The sequence below is a fragment of the Notothenia rossii genome (genome assembly GCF_949606895.1).
Source record: "Notothenia rossii genome assembly, chromosome: 6".
NCBI classification, from domain to species: Eukaryota; Metazoa; Chordata; class Actinopteri; order Perciformes; family Nototheniidae; genus Notothenia; species Notothenia rossii.
In genome coordinates, this window is record NC_136909.1 from 13,876,696 (window position 1) to 13,897,776 (window position 21,081).

A 21,081-nucleotide genomic window follows, 5' to 3' on the forward strand; every position below is an offset into this window, starting at 1 on the left:
GAGGAAAACTCCATCACAATTAGATGTATGCACAGCCTTTTTCTGAATTCTGGGCAGGTTTTCCATCGGTGAAATTCCTGATGATCTGAGCGTGCGCTGGGTGCTGATGTGACGAACAGAACACTCCAGCACAGAGCGCCGGTCGGGCTGCTGCAGAGGACTCTGGGTAATAAGACTGCAGATGAGAGCTACCACAAAAACAAAATGGGAGAGTTGGGGATTGGATGTGATTTTTGTGTGTGTGTGTGTGTGTGTGTGTGTGTGTGTGTGTGTGTGTGTGTGTGTGTGTGTGTGTGTGTGGGGGGGGGGGGGGGGCAAAAGAAACAACACTTCTTATGCCTCCAGCCAAAAAGCACCCTCTCTGATCCACAATACTGAGATGACCCTGAGCCCGACTTCTCTAAAGACTACAACATGCGCAAGTGAAAGAACAGACAGCACTGAGGGCATTCTTCAGGTGGTTCACACACTCACGCACACACACACACACACACACACACACACACACACACACACACACACACACACACACACACACACACACACACACACACACACACACACACACACACACACACACACACACACACACACACACACACACACACACACAGTTTTTCTTTTGTCAAGTTCTTTTTCACTTTTCCTTACATTTTAGTATTTCACAGATACATTTTTTTACATTAAATCCAATGACTACTTGTTACCTAATGAATTTATCTTGATGATGTATCCACATACAATGGTTATTAACCCTGCAATCCCCCTGAGCTCTGCAGAGATTTTCCACATCTTTCAGTTTATTGTTTGTTACTGGCACGCAGATTTACTGCTTAGGTTCACTCTCATCGCTCTCATGTTGCTTCCATAAACAGCAGGCAGCCGTTTCAATGATAAAGCTCAAAAAGTCCACTGTACACTGCCTGCCAAACCCTAAAATGTCTGCATTTATTTCAGTCTGCCCAGTGTCATTTTCTATACTACCACTTGGGGCCACTAAAGTCACAAATCTTCAAATTATACAGTCTGGGGCTTAAATATGAAACTGTTACAGTAACATTTAAAGCTTTGATTGAATTGAATATGTTTGGCCTAATTCATTTTCTGTCTGAGACATTTGATTAATACAAATATGGTATCTTTTATTTTGTGACTATTAAATATTTCACAATTGCAATTAACAGCATACAACTGAAAAGAAAAACTAAAATTAAACTTGTGTTTTCAAATATAAGGGTGGAGTTAAATAACAATAGCAGCAGTGATGTGCCTTCCACTCATTCTCCCTAATTCTCCCTCCCCCCATGTTTAGAATAGTCACGACACAGGCCGTATACTGACTAGGGCGTAAAGGCTCTAACCTGGGTTAAAGTGTCATCCATCTGCACACACCTCTCAACCTCACACCTTCTCTGAGCATGGATGATGGATGGTCTTGCATCAAGAGGGTCTGTGCCCATATTACCCTCTTCCACTGATAGACTGAAGCCTCATTTTGGCCCAAATTAAAGCAACTTAAAAAACACTGACTGAATAGTGAGACAGAAAAATTTTCCCAAACATCATGTGAAACAAATATACACTTTCCTGAAAGAAAAAAAAGGCATTTTCCTTTTTTATTACAAATGTCTTTTATGGTGTTTTAGTGTCTCATAACGCGATCAAGCTGCACTCTACTTAAACAGGAAATGAGAACAAGTTGAATATGAGTCAGGAATATAGTAGTTTGAGTGATGGCCTCTCTTTCTCCACTGAGTTATAAAGTGGAATTTAGAGGGGAGATCAACTGGATTTGATTTCAAGGATCTCTGTCATAGGCTGGAAGATTTGTTTTGAAAAGGCCGGACAGCTCAAGGCAAATATTTGACCGAGCTTTGATGGACAACTCTCTAATTCAGCAGTAGCGATGCTTCGATGGGTGACTTATGGAGTGAGCAGTTTAGAGCATAGTCTGCATGCTTTTTGCACCTGTATTTCTGTGTATGTAAAGAAACGCACACTTTCAGTTCAGTCAAGAATAGATCAAATAGATAAAAAGTAATGGTGAGGAAAATAAAATCCCATTGACTGCCAACCAAAATATAATGACAATATTTCTCATTTAAAGCCAGCTCTTTTTGTTGAATTATAGCATATGAATCACTATAAGAATTGAAACTCACTATAGCATGTTAGCATGGTTACATTAGCATGAAGTCTTATTGTATTTGAGAATCTCATGCAAGCATTCATCTCGCCACAATTCGTTTTATATTAATTAAAGAAGAAAAAAAAAAGTCTCAAAAGTCAAAACATAATGTCTTCTTCTGTGAGAGGGACGCAATCAAAAGGAATATTGGTTTCCATAAATTATATCGAAAGAGCTTACATGGCACTTATCTGAAAAGCCCACATTTCACTTCAAATCATTAGGTATCATGAACATAATGTTATGTATATCTCAGCTAAAGTGGGATAAAGTGGGCAATAATCAGGGGATAAAAGTGTATTATTAAGTGAGAGTTCAGAGTTACACATAAAGCACACACATACCATCCAATTATACCTCTGTGCATCAAAATCTCTTTCTCTCTGCTTTCAGGTAACACCATCTATTATAGCTCCATTTCAAATGCCGAACACTCATGTTTGTTTGTTTGTTTGTTTGTTTGTATGTAGCCTTTATTTAACCAGGTAACATCCCATTGAGATCAACAATCTCTTTATCAAGGGAGACCTGCAGCACATTGGTTACACAGAAAAACAGAAAACAAAAAGGACGTCATACAACATAATTACAGGGGTACAAATTACAACCTATTCACGATGACAGGTATCAAATAACATTTCATCTATCCGAGCTTTAAAATGATAAATAGTCAAATACAGACTTGTCTCATATCAAAGTATTTCTCTCAAACATCCTAATCCGAAAGCATCAAACACGCTACACTATGGACAGAATACTCGCTGCAGGCACCAACAGAGCAGCATCAAAACATTTTGTTCAAGGCTTACAGTACAGCCGGCTGAAAAGAAGAATGATCAGCTCTGCCTTTGGAGCGCCTGTGTCTTCATGCTTCACTGCATGCTTTAAAAGAGAGGGTTGCTCTTTTCCTCGCCGAGGTCTCTGGAAGGTGAACGGTAATTGCTGAGGGAGGATTTAGCCCGACGAAGGAACAAAGCTCCTCGTTTGTTTTACTAAGGTAACTTGTATACTCTGAGATAGATACTGCTTTAGACATGAACTTAGACACGAACAAAACGTGGGTTGGCATTTTGAGTAAGTGTGTTGTGGTATAAGTGTGTTAACCGCAGGGAGAGAGACAGTGAGACTGACTGACAGAGACAGATTGGTACATGTAGACAACATTACGAGACTTCATGCTGTGTCTGACTCATTAGCTGCAGAGCTGGTCCTGTGGTAATGACATCATGGTGGCAGTATTAGCTTTTAAAGTCTACCGCAGGCTGAGCAAACTGTGATGCTCTTTGAAAAAGGATTCTTTTACTCTGACTTCATCGTGTGGTTAACTTTTCAGGAAACCCCAAACAGGTCAACCCCTATTGTTTGACTCCTATATAACAGTTAATGGACAGACAGACAGACAGACAGACATGGATTCAGATTTACAGAGACACAGATGATATACGCAGAAAGAGCTCAATTAGATTTCTTGGGTATACTAATGGACAACTGCTTTTTTTATTCTGGAAATAGAAAACAACTTTACATGTAACATAACACAATTGAAAATAAAGGGTTATGTTAAAAATGTGGATGCATGAGCTTTTTGAAGAGACCAACATTTTTCCTGGTACATGTAGTAATTTAACATGTGTGAGCATTGATCAGTCAGAGGGTGACAAAGATCTTGGCTATAGCTGGTTGTCGGGTCTTTCAACACCCCTCCTGAGCCTCCTCACTCCTGACCGGCATTGTTTGCGGAGAAGAAAGCTATCAGAGGATCTGCACAAGATTAGGGTAGCCAACTCTTTCCTCTGCGGCTTCCCGTTTGGCCGCAGGAATTCTTTTAGTGAGTGAAAAAAACAGCACATAACTGCACACGTCTGAAACAGTTAACCCTTTCCTCTTAACAAAATCATTGGAAGAATACAATAATCAAACACAAAATAAAATAGTGTGCCAGCTTGGTTCTGTTGGAAGGTAGAAACCCGGCTCCCAGCACCTGTAAAGCTAATATATAAGCACATTATTTCTTGTTTGTTTTATGGAAAAACTAGAAAACATTTCGACATTATGTGCGAGATTATATCCTGTCTTGTTGTCACCATGAGTTTGCCTGGACACCAGAGGAGACTCCAGGATGTCACTGCTTCCCAGCAGGAAATGGCTCTACACGTAACCACCATCAAACCTTTTTTGGTATAAAATAAACAAACAATATGATATGTTATTAGTGAGCTCAAAGAAATACCCTTAAATACAAGAAGGCTGTTGTAGCGGAAGGGTTTTAAATAGTCCCCGGTTCACTGTGGAAGCATGTGAGAAAAACAAAGTTGTCTTTAAGAGTTCAAAGTAACACACCATCAATAATTAGAAATGGTCCCTTTACAGGCCAACTTCTCCTTGGTAGCCACAATCTTTTTCTTTTGGACAGAGCCAGACTAGCCGTTTCTCCTGTTTCCAGTGATTATGCTAAGCTAACAGGCTGCATGGAGGTAACTTCATATTTGACAAACAGATATCAATCTCTTGGCAATAAAGCACATTTGCCTTATTACGAAAATGTCAAACTATAGCTTTATGTTTTAAGAAATATAGCATAATCCGTAAAATCGTAAAAAGTCCCTCCATCTCACTGGCATCAAAGCATCACGTGTCTTTTCTATCTTTCCCTTCCAAAATTGTCCTGCAGTGCAAACACCCTCTTGCTGTCTCTCCTCACTATCTCTTTTACCCCCCTTACCATGTGACTTTTTTCAGTCAAACTCCTGTCTCCTGTCTCCCTTCTCCTTCACTTCCCCTCCTCGTTTTCACCCCCAAACACTTTCCCTCTATCTAAATTGCAAATGGCAGAAGTGCCAACTGCCAGCGGAGCTCCTCAATGTCATTAGAGCCGACCCTGGATTAACTAGAGGAGAGAGAAACTACAGATCAATAACGCAGCTTGTCCTCTGGGTTCTTTTACTTCACTTTGGATTTACTGTAGATCTGACAAGCTGACACGTCTACTCTGTTACTATACACCAAACAGTAGCGACATAGTAAAAATATAAATTGTTAGGCACATATTTAGGGTTAAAAAAATTCAAATCAACGAAATACTCTGTTGCACACACCAGCTGATACATTAAAGCTGATGATGGCTGTTAAGGACATTCAGAGAGAATAAATAATGGTATTGTAACTTATTATTAGTATGTTTGGGATGTAAACAACATGAAGACAAATTGAACCCAAGAAAATAAAGTTGTCATCTTGATGTAACTCTACCAGTAATGGACACAACAAGATCAAAATACCTACAACCTATACGCGTGGATGATCCAATTAAAAATGCAATGTGATATCTATGAGATAAAGAGAAGATGGTAAAGATAGATGTGTGTGTGTGTGTGTGTGTGTGTGTGTGTGTGTGTGTGTGTGTTTGCATCTGTCCTACTGTGTGTGGTTTGTTTACCGAGTTGGCAGGTAGAGTCAAGTCAACGTGAGCTCAACTAAACCTGATAGGTGCCTTTATCGGAGACAGCTAAAGCCAAAGTCTATTACAAATGGCGGAGTGTGTGGGCGCACTCGGCCAAAGACACACTCATACAATAATGTCCAACTGTAGTCCAGCATAAATGTTGCTAAAACAGTTTTACTAGATTGCAGAATGTGCCAAACACGAATCTACATTTAAATGCAAAATGTACAACCAGCCTCACATTTACCTCTCAGGAGTTTATGGGAAGATCTGACATGTGGTCCTTAAGACAACAAGATTATAATCACAAAATGTATTATTTCAAATTGTCAATTGATTATTTTTCCTTACTCTGCCCTTTTTGATGAATAAAAGTGAATTAAAAAGAGAGGGCTATTTTTTTGACTGTTTATCAATAAGCAAAACTCCAGGAGTGTTCAGAGTAGTCCTTAACAACATTAGAGCAAAAACAGCTGGGACTATTACAAGAATAAACTCTTTCTACTGTGTATTAGTCTAAATGTTAAGTGTCTCAGTAGGTAATGGACAGTGATGATTAAAGTTTGTTGAGTTAAGCGACGTCTGCTTTTTACATTTTACCGTTTCAAAACGGTCAAAGCATTAAAAGCACTACATCAAGCTCAAGATTCTTATTTACGTATCACAAGCTGTCATGTCAAACACATATAAACACTTGGCAGCTATAATCATTACAATAAAAAAAGGGATTGAGGTTTTACAAACTTTGTACTAGAAGTTTGCTGGAAAGGAAATGACTTCTTGAAAACTTAACATTCCTGAATTCCTGCACAATAAATATACTACTACTGAACGTGCTTAATAAAGTGGTTTACAAAATGCAAACAATATCTCATATTCCCTCGAATAGAGCAGGTATGAAAATATATGCGGTCAAGTTAACTTGTGCCAGGAGTGTTTATGTGCTTCATGCTGTCAGTTTTCATAAGTCATGATCAGCACTTTATGGCTGTATTGTGTATCATAAACCTATGAAAGGGCAGCACTTGTTATTTCAGCATTACAAAACATTAAGTTCAAAGTGCTGTGAAGCTTTTTCCAGGAGTTGTTCTGAAATAATTGTTCTGCATCCTGAAGAAACATGGCAACTATGTTTGTAATGACAAGTTGTGTTTTCAGTGAGTTCTGTAAAGTTTATGATGCATCGTGACCATCAGAATGATATTAGTGTGTTATATTAGGTATTTAGTGCCATCTGGTGGTTGAACAGTTACAGGATCAGTTCACCCAAATTATAAAGAGAACACACTTCTCACTTAGCCATAGTCAAGGGATGCCAATAGCTTTTATTATATTTGTATATTTTCTTTCAACCATGAGATGCCAATATCTATTCAATGAATAGCAATTGTTTGCCGTGGCAAAATCCTAAAATAATGTCTTGAGAGTTCAGTGTATACACCTCAGTTCTTGTTAAGACATTTAGACCGCAATCATTTACAATTTTTGCAAACACTCTTTCTTCTAATCATAATGATTTTAACCAGATCATGCTTAAGACATGTTTATACTATTAACCATTATCAAAACAAAACTTAACTGAATTACGTTCTGAATTGTGGTGAATAGAAATAGCAGGAAATACATACTAAAGTTAAGTACAATGTACTTTAGTTAGGGGTTAGGGCTATTGTATTTGAGTAAATGTACTTGTAAATGTTAGTTTACACCAGGGGTGTCCACACTTTTTTCACTGAGGGCTGCGTACAGAAATAGGTCTGGGCCACTCAGGTGAGGTATATTGCCTCATAAGTTAAATTATAAGTTAGCAAAATCAATCAAATGTAAGCAAACTATGCTTGATTATTGAATATGCTTTAAGAAAAAAACAGCCATCATCACAGCTTTCCATAGGGTTTCATTTATTTTTTATACAAACAGTGTTGGCAGCTCATTTCTTAAAACAGAAGCCTCGGATTGCTTAGGGGAAATAGGAAGGGCATATTTCTAGCTTACTGTAGTTATTGGGCTTTTTTTATCAAGTAAGATTGACTGAAGTTATTTGAAAACTACGCTTATTAACACACAAATACTGTTTTATATATTTTTACATATATATTTAAGAAGTACAGCATAACAAAAGCACAAGTTTCATGTGTGGGCCAAAAGCCATTACACTGCTGAGGGCAATTTCAAAATGGACAATGGGCCGCAGTTTGAACTCCCCTGGTTAGAAAGTTAGAGAGCATCTTTGGCTGAATCACTTACTTTTGTCACTTCCTCAGTACTCCACATCCATGGTCCCCCCCCCCATGGTATGGTCCTCCTCCTCCCCCATGATATTCCCACCCGATAACAGGGTTATGGCTAGAAAGGATCCGTCTTATGTAAAACTCTCGCGAGAGTTTGGCTGAATGTCACATGGCTGAATGTTTACGTTTGGCAGGCAGCCTTTCAGTTACGATCGTTAACATCAGTGGGCCACAGCAAATGATGATGAGAAGCTAAACTATCTTTTAATTATGTCAATTACAGGGAGTGTGACTGTTGAAATAGGGTGTTAGCGGTCTTGCTGGTGTTCAAAGAAGAATGACAACACTGTAGATCACCAACACTATGGTTTATTTTGTATTCACAGGCAAGTCAACGTTGTCGCAGTAAAAGTCCCAAGATAGCTCCTGGTACAATGAAATGTTCCCTTGCAGTGTTTTACTATTATGTCTGATGTTTCTCTATTAATATTGCTGCTGCATTAATGTGTATGTTGCATCACGTTACTGCTGTAGATGTGTTTCCGAGCCGCTCCGATTACAACGAGAGTTACAACGAGAACGTGACGTCATATTTACACTAGACGGATCCTTTCTAGCCATAACCCGATAACAGGGATGGGCTTCCCTTATGCATGTTGTGCGCCTGCGCAGTTTGTTGAATGCATGTTATTGTTGATGCCAACTGTCTGTGGCTTTGATTTGCGAATTAACTCTTAAATCGGTGATAGTGAACTCCTTTCTACGAACCAAATATACGTTAACTACTGGGAAACTTTTGGAGATCATCCTTTTTCAGGAGACTGTTTTTGTTTGGCTTTTTTTTTTTTTAACTCCGGTCTACTCTGAACCATGTTTCAAGACACGGTGAAGAACTTCAAAATAAATTTCAACGCTTTAAATCAAAGGAATACGTTCTCCAGTGGCGATGTGATGACAGGACACATTTCATTTGACCTCACAAAGGAAATGAAAATCAGTTCTATCACGATGACACTGACAGGAAAGGCAAATGTGCACTGGTCTACCGGAGGTGGAAAAAAGCGAAGACGGAGAAACTATAACGCAAAACTGGACTTCTTTGACCTAAAAGCTGTCATCGTGCAACAAAACAGTGGTAGGCGCACATGAACGCCTTTTGGATGCATGTCAACATTTCATACAACTGGTCATTGTTCAGTAAAGTCACTCTTGTTTGTTCTCTCCTTGCAGCTACTGCCGGTACGGCTGCAAAATTCAAGGCTGGCACGCATGTATACCCGTTTACATGCCAGTTCCCGCAAGGGTGTGTCTGATGATCACGTTACTTTGTCCTTCTGTTTTTTACAGATAATCTTTGGGTTCACATGGTGGTTTAGATTGAAATACATTTATTGAGAAGCACGACTGGTATCTAAACCTAATAATATTGTTGTCTACCATGTGATTTAGATCATTTGGAATGGTTATCTTTAACATCTGAGATTGCAACTATTTATTTTAAATGTCTTGTTTCTACATTGCATAATTTCTCATTATTTCCTCTTTTTTATTGTTATTTTATATTAATGCAGGAATTTCCCATCCAGCTTCCATGGGGTTTGTGGACACATAGCGTACAACTTGAAAGTGGCCCTCCACAGACCCTGGCATATGTCCAAAGACTTTGTGACAGAGTGTAATTTTGTAAACCGGATTAATACCAACCAGCCAGAGCTGCATGTAAGTAATCCATGATCATGTTAACCTGACAGGGGGCTCCGGAAAAAACATGTAAAAAACAATATCTGGTTTGAGATAAGCCTACTGTTTTAATAATTTATTTAGCATGAGGATATTAACAGGAATCACCATATTTGGAAATGCATGGTTTTCACTGGACAGGGAGGGTTTTGTATTTGTATTCTGTAAAATGTATACAGCTGCAATACCTAGTGGAGTGCTTAGGACATTGCTTGAGAAATGTTCTTCCACTATTGTAAAATTCCAATATTGCTTAAACTACAATTTGACAAACTGGCCTTCTCATCAGTGCCCCACTTTTAAGAAGAAGATGAACCTTGATTAAACCCCTTAGGGGGACATTTCAGTTTATCACTCTGGCTTGCATATTTGTATTCCACACACACACACACACACACACACACACACACACACACACACACACACACACACACACACACACACACACACACACACACACACACACACACACACACACACACACACACACACACACACACACACACACACACACACACACACACACACACACACACACACACACACACACACACACACACAGTGGTCCATCAACCCACTTATTGTATAAATTCCTGCTAGTAATAGGGTTAAGTATGCTTGCCTGAACTGCTCAGGTTGACTTATTTGTACATAGTACTTATAAGGCCTGACCTTTTTTCTGTGTCCTCTTCTTTTTTTCTTCTTTTTATTATCATGTTCATTGCTCATGCATGCTAATGCTGTTTCTCTGCAGGCTCCTCTCTCGGGCTCCAACAGCATGACGGTGTGCTGCCTTTGGTGTACCTCTGGTCCTATCGAGATGACAGCCAGTATAGAGAAGAAGGGCTTCATGCCTGGTAGTGTTTCCATCAACACATTATTATAATTTAACATTCAATATCGTTTATAAAAACTGCTGGCTAAAAACATCACAACCAATCACTGTCTGCTCTTCTTCCAGGTGAAACTGTGAAGATCATTTGCGAGTTTGTTAATGGTTCATCTCGAACAGCCACTCCAAAGGTGTCACTGCAACAGAAACAGATTTTCTACACCCACAACAAGAACCAAAGGAGGATGCATGTCAAGAAATTGACGTCCTCGACTGGACAACTCGTCAGTGAACGCGTCTCTGACCATCGCACTGTGATTAAGCTCACTATTCCCTCTTCTGCATCCCTCACCATCTCTAACTGCAGCATCATTGATGTTGAATACTTGATCGAGGTTAGTAACGATGACAGATATATAGGTTGTTAGTAGAAATGTGTTTTTATGAATCATTCATCACACATCTAAACCTGGAATTATTACTGGGTGACACTTTCGGCAACAGTTCTAAATTGGTTTGAATCCTACTTAAAGTTGTTTCTATAGGTAAATACACATCTTGGTTCACACATATGACATGTGGGGTACCTCAAGGCTCCATCTTGGGGACTCTTCTCTTTAACATCTACATGCTACCACTGGCTCAGATAATGAAAAACAACAAAATAAGTTACCATAGCTATGCGGATGAAATACAAATTTACATAACCATTTCACAAGGAGACTATGCACCAATTCTAACACTGAGTAAGTGCATTGAACAAATCAAGGATTGGATGTGTCAGAACTTTCTCCAATTAAACAAAGATAAAATTGAGGTAATGGTTTTTGGAGCCAAGGCAGAACGTATACAAGTTAGCGCTGAGCTTCAGTCTGCAATGTTCAAAACAACAGATAAAGCCAGAAATCTGAGTTTCAACAGTCACATTAAAGCAATCACTAAATCAGCCTAATATCACTTTAAGAATATATCTAAGATTAAAAGACTAATGTCACAGCAGGATTTGGAAGAAGTTGTCCATACTTTTATCTTCAATAGACTTGACTACTGTAATGGTGTCTTCACAGTCTCACTAAAAAATCTATTAGAAAGCTGCAATTGATTCAGAAAGCCGCTCGAGTCCTCACTAACACTGCTGGTTTATAAAGCTTTGAATGGTTTAGGCCCAAAATACACTTCTGCTCTCCTCCTAAATTATGAACCATCCAGAACTCTCAGGTCTTCAGGGATGGGTCAGCTTTCTGTCCCCAGAGTCCGAACTAAACGGAGAAGCCGCGTTCAGTTATTATGCTCCAAATATCTGGAACAAACTACCAGAAACCTGCAGTTCTGCTGCAACTCTTACTACTTTTAAATCCAGGCTGAAGACTTTTCTTTTTGTCGTTGCTTTTAATTGAACTATTCATATCTTACTCTGCACTGTAACTTTTATTCATGTATTTTGTCTTTTAATGTTTATTTTATTATCTTTGCTTTTTAATGACTGTTTTTAAATGCCATTTTCTTAATGTCTCTCATTTTTGAAAAGCACTTTGAATTGCCTTGTGTTGAAAGGTGCTATATAAATAAACTTGCCTTACATCTGTTTTGGGTTTTCAGCGGATCGGTCTGTTAAAGTTGTTTTCTTGTGTCACCTAGGTGAGCTTCAGCGTGAGAGGTTCCCCCGACCTCGATGTACTGTTTCCCATCATCATATGTGATAGCCCTGTTGACGCTCACCCACCATCTTTTTTGTGAGTTTCAAATGTATTTAATATGACATTGTTTACTATTTAATAGTGAACAGAAATGTCTCAGTCGGACTTGTTTTACTGCGAGAGATCTATGAATCCTAAATAGCGTCAATTTCAGTACTGTAACTGAAAATTGTGACTGTTAAACATTGTGATAACTGCCATAGGGAATCATACTGCCTTCACTCTGTGTTCAGAGTAATATATCTTTTATTAAAGTGGATTACTGTTTCAGCGTAGAATTTAGTAGTTTTACTTCAAGTTGAAGCATTGGGTAAATAATGTGTTACAGTTTGAATGTCAAAAATAATTCTCAATCAGGAATAGAGCCAAAGCTAGATGTTTTGCCACTGTTAGAGTTCAGATTAAATTGTTCTGCTCCTGTCCTGGTAACGCTATATGTTACTGTGTGTGAAGACAAAGCCAAAACCTTAAAGGGGATTGTTTCAGACAGTCCTATAAAATAAACATTCCCAGAAAAAATGACCATATCTTCCCTTCTAAAAGGATTAAATAAATAATCTTTTTTCTCAAAGTAATGATAAACCTGTGAGTTGGATGTAGAAAAGTCAGAATCAATATAGATGTTTTTTATTTTAAAGAAAATTCAGATTGAACATGGTAAAAAACTGGAAATTATAGTGTCCGTCCAAAAAAAAAATGTTGTACTTATAGTGAAAACTAACCTTGGATGATGGGTTAGTACAGGGGTTCCCAAACTTTTTAGCCCACGCCCCCCAAAATAACAGTGCCAGAGACTGGCGACCCCCTGTCGACGGGTGGGGGGGGGTGCTAGTGAATTAATTTCAGTTTTCCGCACTACCCTGTATCAAGATTGATGCAAAACAAGTGATATTTGACCTTTTTAGACGGATTTAGTAAAAAAAAACCTCTTCTGGGGCCATTTGGGTGGATTTTCCATATCTCTGGCCCCCCTTGTTCGATTTTGACATGTGACATCTCTTTCTGACCGTTAGAGCCAATAGAATCCAAGGGATACTGTCTTGTGAGAAAAGTGTGAAGAGAAGTATTTTACTCTTAAATCTGATTATTACAGAAGTTTGGGCGCAGTAAGTGTATATGCTGATGATGACAAAGATAACATTCAAACCACTAAATGAGTGAACCAATACAATATTGTGCACAATATTACTTTTAGCTCCCTTTAGCAGAAAAGAAAAAACAGTATAGAATTGATTAAATTCAATATTTAAAGCCTTATTATGTGTCATTGCGGACATCATCAACCTTATTTCCTGGAGAAAAGCCATGTCGTCTTTTTATTCAAATGGCAATAACTATAAGACAGCAGGATTATGTTCATATTCACCAACTTTAGGTGCCTGGTACATTTGGGTTAACATCATCTCAGGCTGCTCCTTCTTACAGTACATTGCTGCTGAGTGAAATTTACGTTTATAAAGTGTTTTTTTTATACATTAAATATATTTACAGTATTGTAAAATAGGAATAGAGATATTTTCTTTGAGGGCATACTGGAAAACTGGGCTTGAACCTCAATGCCTTTTTCTTTTCTTTTACTCTATATGTATTCCCCCCTGTATTACAATCATATATGCATTTTCTTAACCGTGGGTTTCTCAGAGTTTAAGGTGTTTTGACTATTCATTATTATCTGTGTGCCTTAAGACTGATTTATGTCATTTGAAATACTACTACTAATACATTCATTACCAAATAATACTTTCTCTTATACTGCATTTTTCTACGCTTGCACCACGCAGGTGTCATGTTCCCAAAATATGTATTGTCTTTCAGCAAGATGTTACTTTTAGCTTTTCCTAAAGACTGTCATACAATTGCAGAAAAAAAGACTATGTATTGATTAAGTCAAATAAAACATTTTTATATAAGTATGTTTTGCATCAAGATTTGTTTTCTCTATAACTTAAAAAATATACTGTTGTTGCCCCTTTGCAAAGGCTGGTTGCCACCATGGTGCAGCAGTTCATCTGGTGTCATAAAGGGGGCAGCACTGCTGGGTTACAGTGTGGGGACATAGTAAGTTTGGAGGCTTGGCTCACCTCACCTTGCTCTCTATCATATCTTTTTTTTCCTCTTGGACCCCAGCAACTCGCAGGCACTAAGTATATCAATGTTAAAGGTTATCAGGTAATGACATCATTATGAGTTGTGTAAGAGGACTGAACAACCCTTGATTGATTTAATGATTTTAGGAAAGTCTGATATCACCAGGCTATGACTGTGTGGGCTTTAACATTCAATTATTTGGTGTACTATAAGAGTTTATAATAGGTTATTTAATAAATAATTATCAAGTGTTATTCATATTATGGAAATAACATGTTGGTTGAAATAATGTATTCATTCTTCAATTCACTTCATTATTTTAAACACTTTGTAACCCTATTAAGAATGTTATATAAAACAGCTTCACGTACTAATATACACACTTTTGCTAGCATTATGCTAGTTAAATATAATCTCATACACATCAGGCAATTAAAAGTATTAATTATAGAGATGCCAAAATGCAGGTGGATTCCATTGCTCATTAGAATGGAGGAGACATCTGATTGGCTATAGATAGAAACAATTACAAGTATGAATCGGGTGACCATCAGGGGAGTCTCAAAAACCCACACACGAATGCACAGCGATCCATGCACAGAAAGCAGTTTGTGTTTGCAGGTTCAGAGGTTTTAAACGGAAAACAAATATGTGAGGATCTGATTTCTGTATTTTGATTTTATTTACATGTGAAACGGAACATATTTGTGTGCATTGAAAAACACAAGTGTGGATCCGGAAATACAAGTGTGAATCCTTTTGCAGATCATGAAATACAAGTGTGAATCCTTCTGTGTGCATGTGTGTATTATGAGACTGTTCTGAGCCCATATACCTGCCTGTCAGCCTTCCAACCGTGCACAAATGTATCTCGTGCCCTCATTGGTCATGTGCGCCTTCGTATGTGTTGGAGGAGGGGCTCTGTAAGGAAGTAGCAGATTTTTTCCGGCTGTGTTTTTTTTTAATTCTAGCGCACTCGAGCGGGTTTCTCCAAAATTACCTTCCCAACCTTTAAGTACAAGATTCCACTCTGGTACTGATGAACGATGCAGAATCCATTCATAAAGTAGTGGTTTTTGAGCGTCACTCAATGTGGCGGACACTCCACGCGAACGGGCACACATTGAAATTGAGGAGGGGGATGGTGTAGGGGTCGGTTTGGAATTGTGCCAATTCTCCTCAAAACTGCACCACACCCACCGCTGAGTTTAGAGTCTTTCGTCTTGTCGGTTTTAGCTTGAAAAACAACTTTTACTCGTATGTTCTTGTCATCATGTCGAACACCGTGAAGAGCTTCACGGTTAACTATAACCCCGCCAGTAATGAGCAAAACACCTTTACCAGTGGCGACTGTGTTTCTGGTGAGTTAACGCTGGAAGTTGCCAAAGAGTGCAAAATAGACTCCCTATTAATTCAGTTCAAGGGGAAAGCACGGGTGTTGTGGAGCGAGAGAATCGGTCAAACTACTGTAACTTACTACTCAAAGGACAAGTACTTCAGCATCAAACACTACTTCCTGTGGGACAAAGATAGCGGTAAGTGATAGAGAATATAGAATTGTAGTTTACACATTCTCAAACTGTTTTTCGATTGCAACAAATATGCATGCACTTTTTCAATCAAAATCATCAAATCGAGAAGAAAAAACAACAAACAAGTGTAATGATTGTATAAGCAAACAGTGCAAATCAGATAAACGAGTCAATATCACCATACGGTGCATTTGAGACTTCCCCATTTCCACAAAAAAATCTGAGATTTTCCATTGAACTTCATATTCATTGTATTAAGTATACGTTATGCTGTTAGAAATGGATGTTGGTCAAGCTCCCACACTATAAATTAACTGCAAGTACATGCAAACAGCAAAAATGTATCCACCCTGTCTTGGACAAAATTCAAAGATTTAATACATTGTAATTACATAGTGATTATAAAATGTACATTTTGTACCATGTCCACCCTGTCATGGAAGGCTTGCTGACAGGGTGGACAATGGTGCAAATAGTTTGCCTTAATTTCATTTTTATCAAAATACTTTTTCCATTAGCTTTCTGAAAATGTACATTTTATATTATTTATGGAAGGCTTGCTGACAGGGTGGACATTTGTGGCTAATATTAGCATTTAATGAGCCCATGGTGGACCTTCAGTTAGCAACGTGATTCAGTTAGCAAGGTGACTGTGTACTGTTTAACACATATATTTCGAATTTCTGAAAGGTTTTTATATTAATTGACATTTCACTATGACAGAGTGGACATGTTAAGCTTGACAACATCAAGTACACTACACACATAATATGATTTAAAATTACGAAATATAAGTTTAAATACTTACTCTAGCCAATGTCTCAAGACAACATGTTGGTAGTAATGTCACTGAAAACATCAGAGGTTTTTTTTATGGGGCAGTTACCCCATAATGACAGGGTGGACAGCAAATGTCAGGGACACATGCAAAATGTTCAATGTTATTATCAAAATAGTATATAAATTATCAAATAACTCGTTGTGGACAATAGAACCATATAATTTTCTTTTTAATGTAGTATGATTTAATCACACTATAGTTAGTAGAGCAGTGTGTGGGACATGCCAACATCACTTATATCCAATGAAGGAAACACATTTCAAGAGACTTATCATTGTACTGATATGTGTGTAAATGTTTGGCCTTTTATAATAAGACCTCAGAGTTTCATTATTCTGCTACATTTTCATGATAACTGAGTGATTGATTCTGATGGGGACACCAACGTTACTTTATAATGATATTGACCCAAACAGTATTTCATATCTGAAAAACTAGTCTTTAAATCTTATAGGCCTACTTTGTTCAAAAGTTGTTACAGCTAACATCTGAACAACAAACGCATTCCTTTGGCTGTCACGTTAAGCGGAGGGACTCTAGGGCAGGCAGAGAAAAAGTGAAGTTGTGAAGATAAATACTAGGTAATAAAACGTAACACTAGCCGTGTTATTGAGCAAGAACTCACTGGTGGATCCAACTTGAATGTCTGTTGAATATCCAACCTACAACTTCATATATTTTTTGTTGTTGCTTTAATTTGTCTGTTGTGATTGTAAACTGAGCTTCCTTTTGGTGTGAACTTGGAATTGGAATATAATTTTTTTTTACTATTTTCTGACTTGATCTGACCAAATGTTTAATAGTAACAGTAACACATTTGAATTGCTGCTAATTAAGTGTGCTGATATTTCTTTAGGAGAGGACAACGAAACACTATTGACAAACCAGTTGGGAAATCCATGTAAGTATGTACAGTATGTCTCTGCCTGTCCTGAGGATAAAGAGAAGTTGTCAAATTAACTTGTTTTGACATGTTTCTCTTAAAAATGACTCTCTGCTATTCAGACAGCAATGTCGTTGCCCCAGGATCCCATGTTTACCCATTCAGCTTCCAGATCCCTCCCCAGTAAGTTAACATTCTTATGATGTCTCTGTAATAAATATAATTAATTTTGCTATAGAGTCTGTGTAATTTGATTGCTTGCTTTCCTGCATGTGCAATGTATAAAATAAATATCCAGTAAGTTTATAATGTTCTTCTGGCCCTCTGCTTTAGGGCTATGCCCTCTTCCTTCGACGGTGACTATGGTAAAATTGTGTACGCGCTAAAAGCCAAGCTGAGCAGATCAATGAGGATTCCAACGAAAGATTCTACCAAAATCAACTTTGTCGCGAAGGCAGACCTGACCGGTGACTCTGGGCTGATGGTAGGGGCACAGTCACATCCTGATTCCTGGCATACCAACTGGGAAAACACTCTGCTTGTGTTGGTGAATGGCTAAATCCCAGCCCTTGAGGAATGTGCATTCCTTAAAGTCCTTATCTTGCGTAATTTACTGTAGCTGAAAGATCATAGAACTGTTTCAAAATGCATTAACTTGTTGGGTCTTATTCCAGTAACACGTGATATAGATCGAATATCGTTTCCTATTTGCTGTAAATCACTTGTTAATATCGGGAAAATGGGTCAAATTCAGAGGTATCCAGAAAAGTCTGGATTCAAACTTGCCGCTGCTTGGTGCTGTGTCGTGACGTCACGTGTGGTTCCGCGAATCCTGGTGAGTTCAGCCCGTCCCAGCATCACACAGTGTAGCATTGCTGGTATAGCCGCATGTCAACTTTGTGTATCAGTGTTTATCTCCGAGTTTGTCTTGTTTTTTCCGGATCATGGTGAAGAGGTGTGTCGTTGGCGGGTGTAGCAACACCAATCGGGATGGTTTTACCGTTCATTTGTTCCCGAAAGAGAAGGTTTTACGGGAGAAATGGGAGCGATTTGTGCGATCCGGACGGCAGCAGGGAGCCAGACAGCGGCAGCCGGGAACCACACGTGACGTCACGAAATGGCCTGCTTCCAGAAGCAAAGTTTTTTTATTGGACCTAATATTTTTCCTTTTTTTACATATTATTCAGTATGAAATAAAGAAACATACATTGACTATCTGTTGCATACAACCCCCCAGAAATCAACTGCCAAAAAAAGTTTTTAATGTAAGATAAGGACTTTAATACCTGGATATTTTTGACTGAACATTAACCACACCCTCACTGTATAAAGTAAGACTTAACAATTCAGTAGTACAACTGTTGGATGGGAACATATTTTGTTATGCAGGTTGGCAGTGGATGTGGGCATTTGATACACCAGAATGAAAGCTAATAGGTTAAGTGTTTTCTGTCAGTCGTTTAAGTGATTTGCTGTCTGATCTTCTTTCAGGAACCACAGCATGAGTCTAAGGATAAGAAAATGAAGTTTTTCAACTCAGGAACAGTAGCCATGGATGTGAATCTTGAAAAGACAGGTTTCTTCCAAGGTGAGAGTCCTAAAACTTATATAGTAACTCTTGTTACACACATGCTAAGTGTTGTTTTGACACTTCTGATCTGTTTCTAGGAGAAGGACTAAAGGTTATGGCCTGCATTCAGAACAACTCATCTCGCGAGATCAAGCCCAAGTACTGTGTGTACAGAAAGCATAGCTTCTTTGCACAAGGAAAAAGAAGAGTTTCAACTAAAGACTTGTATAAAGAGGTGGGAGAGCCCATCCCTCCGTCTTCTAACCAAAATGTCCTAAAGGTCCTCCCCATCCCCCTCGATGTGGAGCCGTCCATCCTCAACTGCAGCATCCTCAAAGCAGAGCACAGACTCAGGGTAAGCATCCATATGTCAACAAAGATGTGTCAGCTTGCTCTTATGTGACTTATGTGTACAAAAATGTCTCCTGGGAGAAAAAGTGTATTGTCAATTGTAGAATTTAATGATTGAATTAACATTTACATTTTTCATACCCTGCAAGAAGAATTTGAACACCTTTGATGTGATTGGTAATCTTATTCGTCATCAATCATTCAATCTCTGAATTATATAACTGAAAAATAAAAAAAGGAAAGTGAATGGATACTGGGCAATGTCAACCTATCTGGATTATTGTCTCCTATGACTGCACTTTGCAGAACCTGAATGCTTTTGACTAAACTCCTCTATCATGGTTAATGGTGTTTGCCCGAAAGAGTTAAAAGAGTAAGAGTTATGCACCCAGGATGTACAAAGGAATTTGGTACAATAATTCTGATGATTAAAGATACTTCAACAATTTCTCAACAGGTCTACCTTGATGTCAAATATGCTTCAGACCCAGTGATCAAATTCCCCATAGTCATCCTGCCGGCCCCTAATGTTCCTGGTGTGGAGGCGCCCCCACTCGCTGCTTCTGGTTTTGGATTTGAACCATTTGGAAAGACCTACCCACCAGCCTGGGGAACAGTCCCTCCACAACCACCATCTGCACCCCAACTCTCAGATCCCCAACCCTCAGACCCCCCTCCTGCCTATGGAACATGGGACACACCCTCCTTTGATAAATCTTGGAAATGAATATAATTGGTTGGACTGTGAAGATATGTGGACATTTCAGAGGTAAAAACGAAATTACAGTTAATGCTTTCATTATATTGTAAAGCTAAAAAGTATATCCCTTTTATTAGTATTGCATTTTGTTTACGACATACATTTACATTTTAAGCTGTACAATATTTACTATTTTTAAATCATTAAAAAGGACAATACTTTGTGTAGAAGTAGGCTCTTTGGTATTTATCTGGTTAGCCACAACCATAAACCGAACTGGTTCAAACTAGACAAACAGTTTGTGATCAGTTGTAAAAACAATCACTGTTGAAAAACTCCTTATATGTTACTGCATGTCTTCAAAGCGTCAGGGGGAGATTTAAAAACATAAGATGTCTCTATAAGAAAACACCATGAAATGCTTATTGAATATTCATTTTCCTAAATGTGGAGAGCACAAAACGTTGGATTCATGATGGAAAAAAGGCGCCAGAGAAATATGTTGTGTTTTATTGCATTAAATTATGCTCAGCGCAAGTTGTTTCAGGAAGACTGGGTATATACATTCACTCCGCAGCTGCATATAATCAGCTCATCACGGGCGTTGTCTATAATTACATTCACCTCATTCTCAGCAGCCAATCACTGTGCTGCAGCCAAACTTTAAAATTGTTCTCCTCTCTCCTGCAGTCGGCTGTGATTTCAGGCTTTCATGCTGCTGCCCGCCTCCTCCCCATCCACCTCCTTTCATCATATCCAGTGCCAGGAGAGTTAACCCAAAGACCTCATCACACCTCCTCTTCATCCCAACTCCTCATCAACTCCAGATCTTCAGCATCATCACCAGTGTCTAGACCCCGGGGGGTTCCCTCTATATGCTCACGTCTGCATTTCCCCCCTTTTAGATATACTATTTCAGGATCGGGGTCTAATCCCCAAAGACTTAACATTTATCACATGTGTCAATAAATGTTCTTTAAACAAAA

General features: G+C 38.6%; 2 protein-coding genes across 3 annotated transcripts; both read left to right on the forward strand.

The window, feature by feature from the left end:
* Positions 1-8,066: 8,066 nt before the first annotated feature.
* On the forward strand, positions 8,067-14,040 carry LOC307044777 (arrestin domain-containing protein 3-like). Of its 2 annotated transcripts, none has more exons than XM_079690149.1 (6): positions 8,067-8,996; positions 9,095-9,164; positions 9,433-9,580; positions 10,356-10,458; positions 10,563-10,828; positions 12,072-14,040. In XM_079690149.1, exons 1-6 carry the CDS (start codon positions 8,732-8,734, stop codon positions 12,168-12,170), a joined length of 951 nt encoding a protein of 316 aa, XP_079546275.1. In that variant the 5' UTR covers positions 8,067-8,731; the 3' UTR covers positions 12,171-14,040. The 2 variants fall into 2 exon arrangements, with proteins under 2 accessions (XP_079546275.1, XP_079546274.1); XM_079690148.1 differs by having other exon boundaries at positions 8,070-8,996; positions 9,092-9,164.
* A 1,093-nt stretch (positions 14,041-15,133) lies between these two features.
* Positions 15,134-21,081, forward strand: LOC307045036 (arrestin domain-containing protein 3-like). The gene is made up of 8 exons (XM_079690505.1): positions 15,134-15,753; positions 17,448-17,492; positions 17,597-17,657; positions 17,808-17,958; positions 18,966-19,062; positions 19,143-19,399; positions 19,853-20,164; positions 20,786-21,081. The coding sequence occupies exons 1-7, from the start codon at positions 15,492-15,494 to the stop codon at positions 20,120-20,122; spliced, it is 1,143 nt and encodes a 380-aa protein (XP_079546631.1). The 5' UTR covers positions 15,134-15,491; the 3' UTR covers positions 20,123-20,164; positions 20,786-21,081.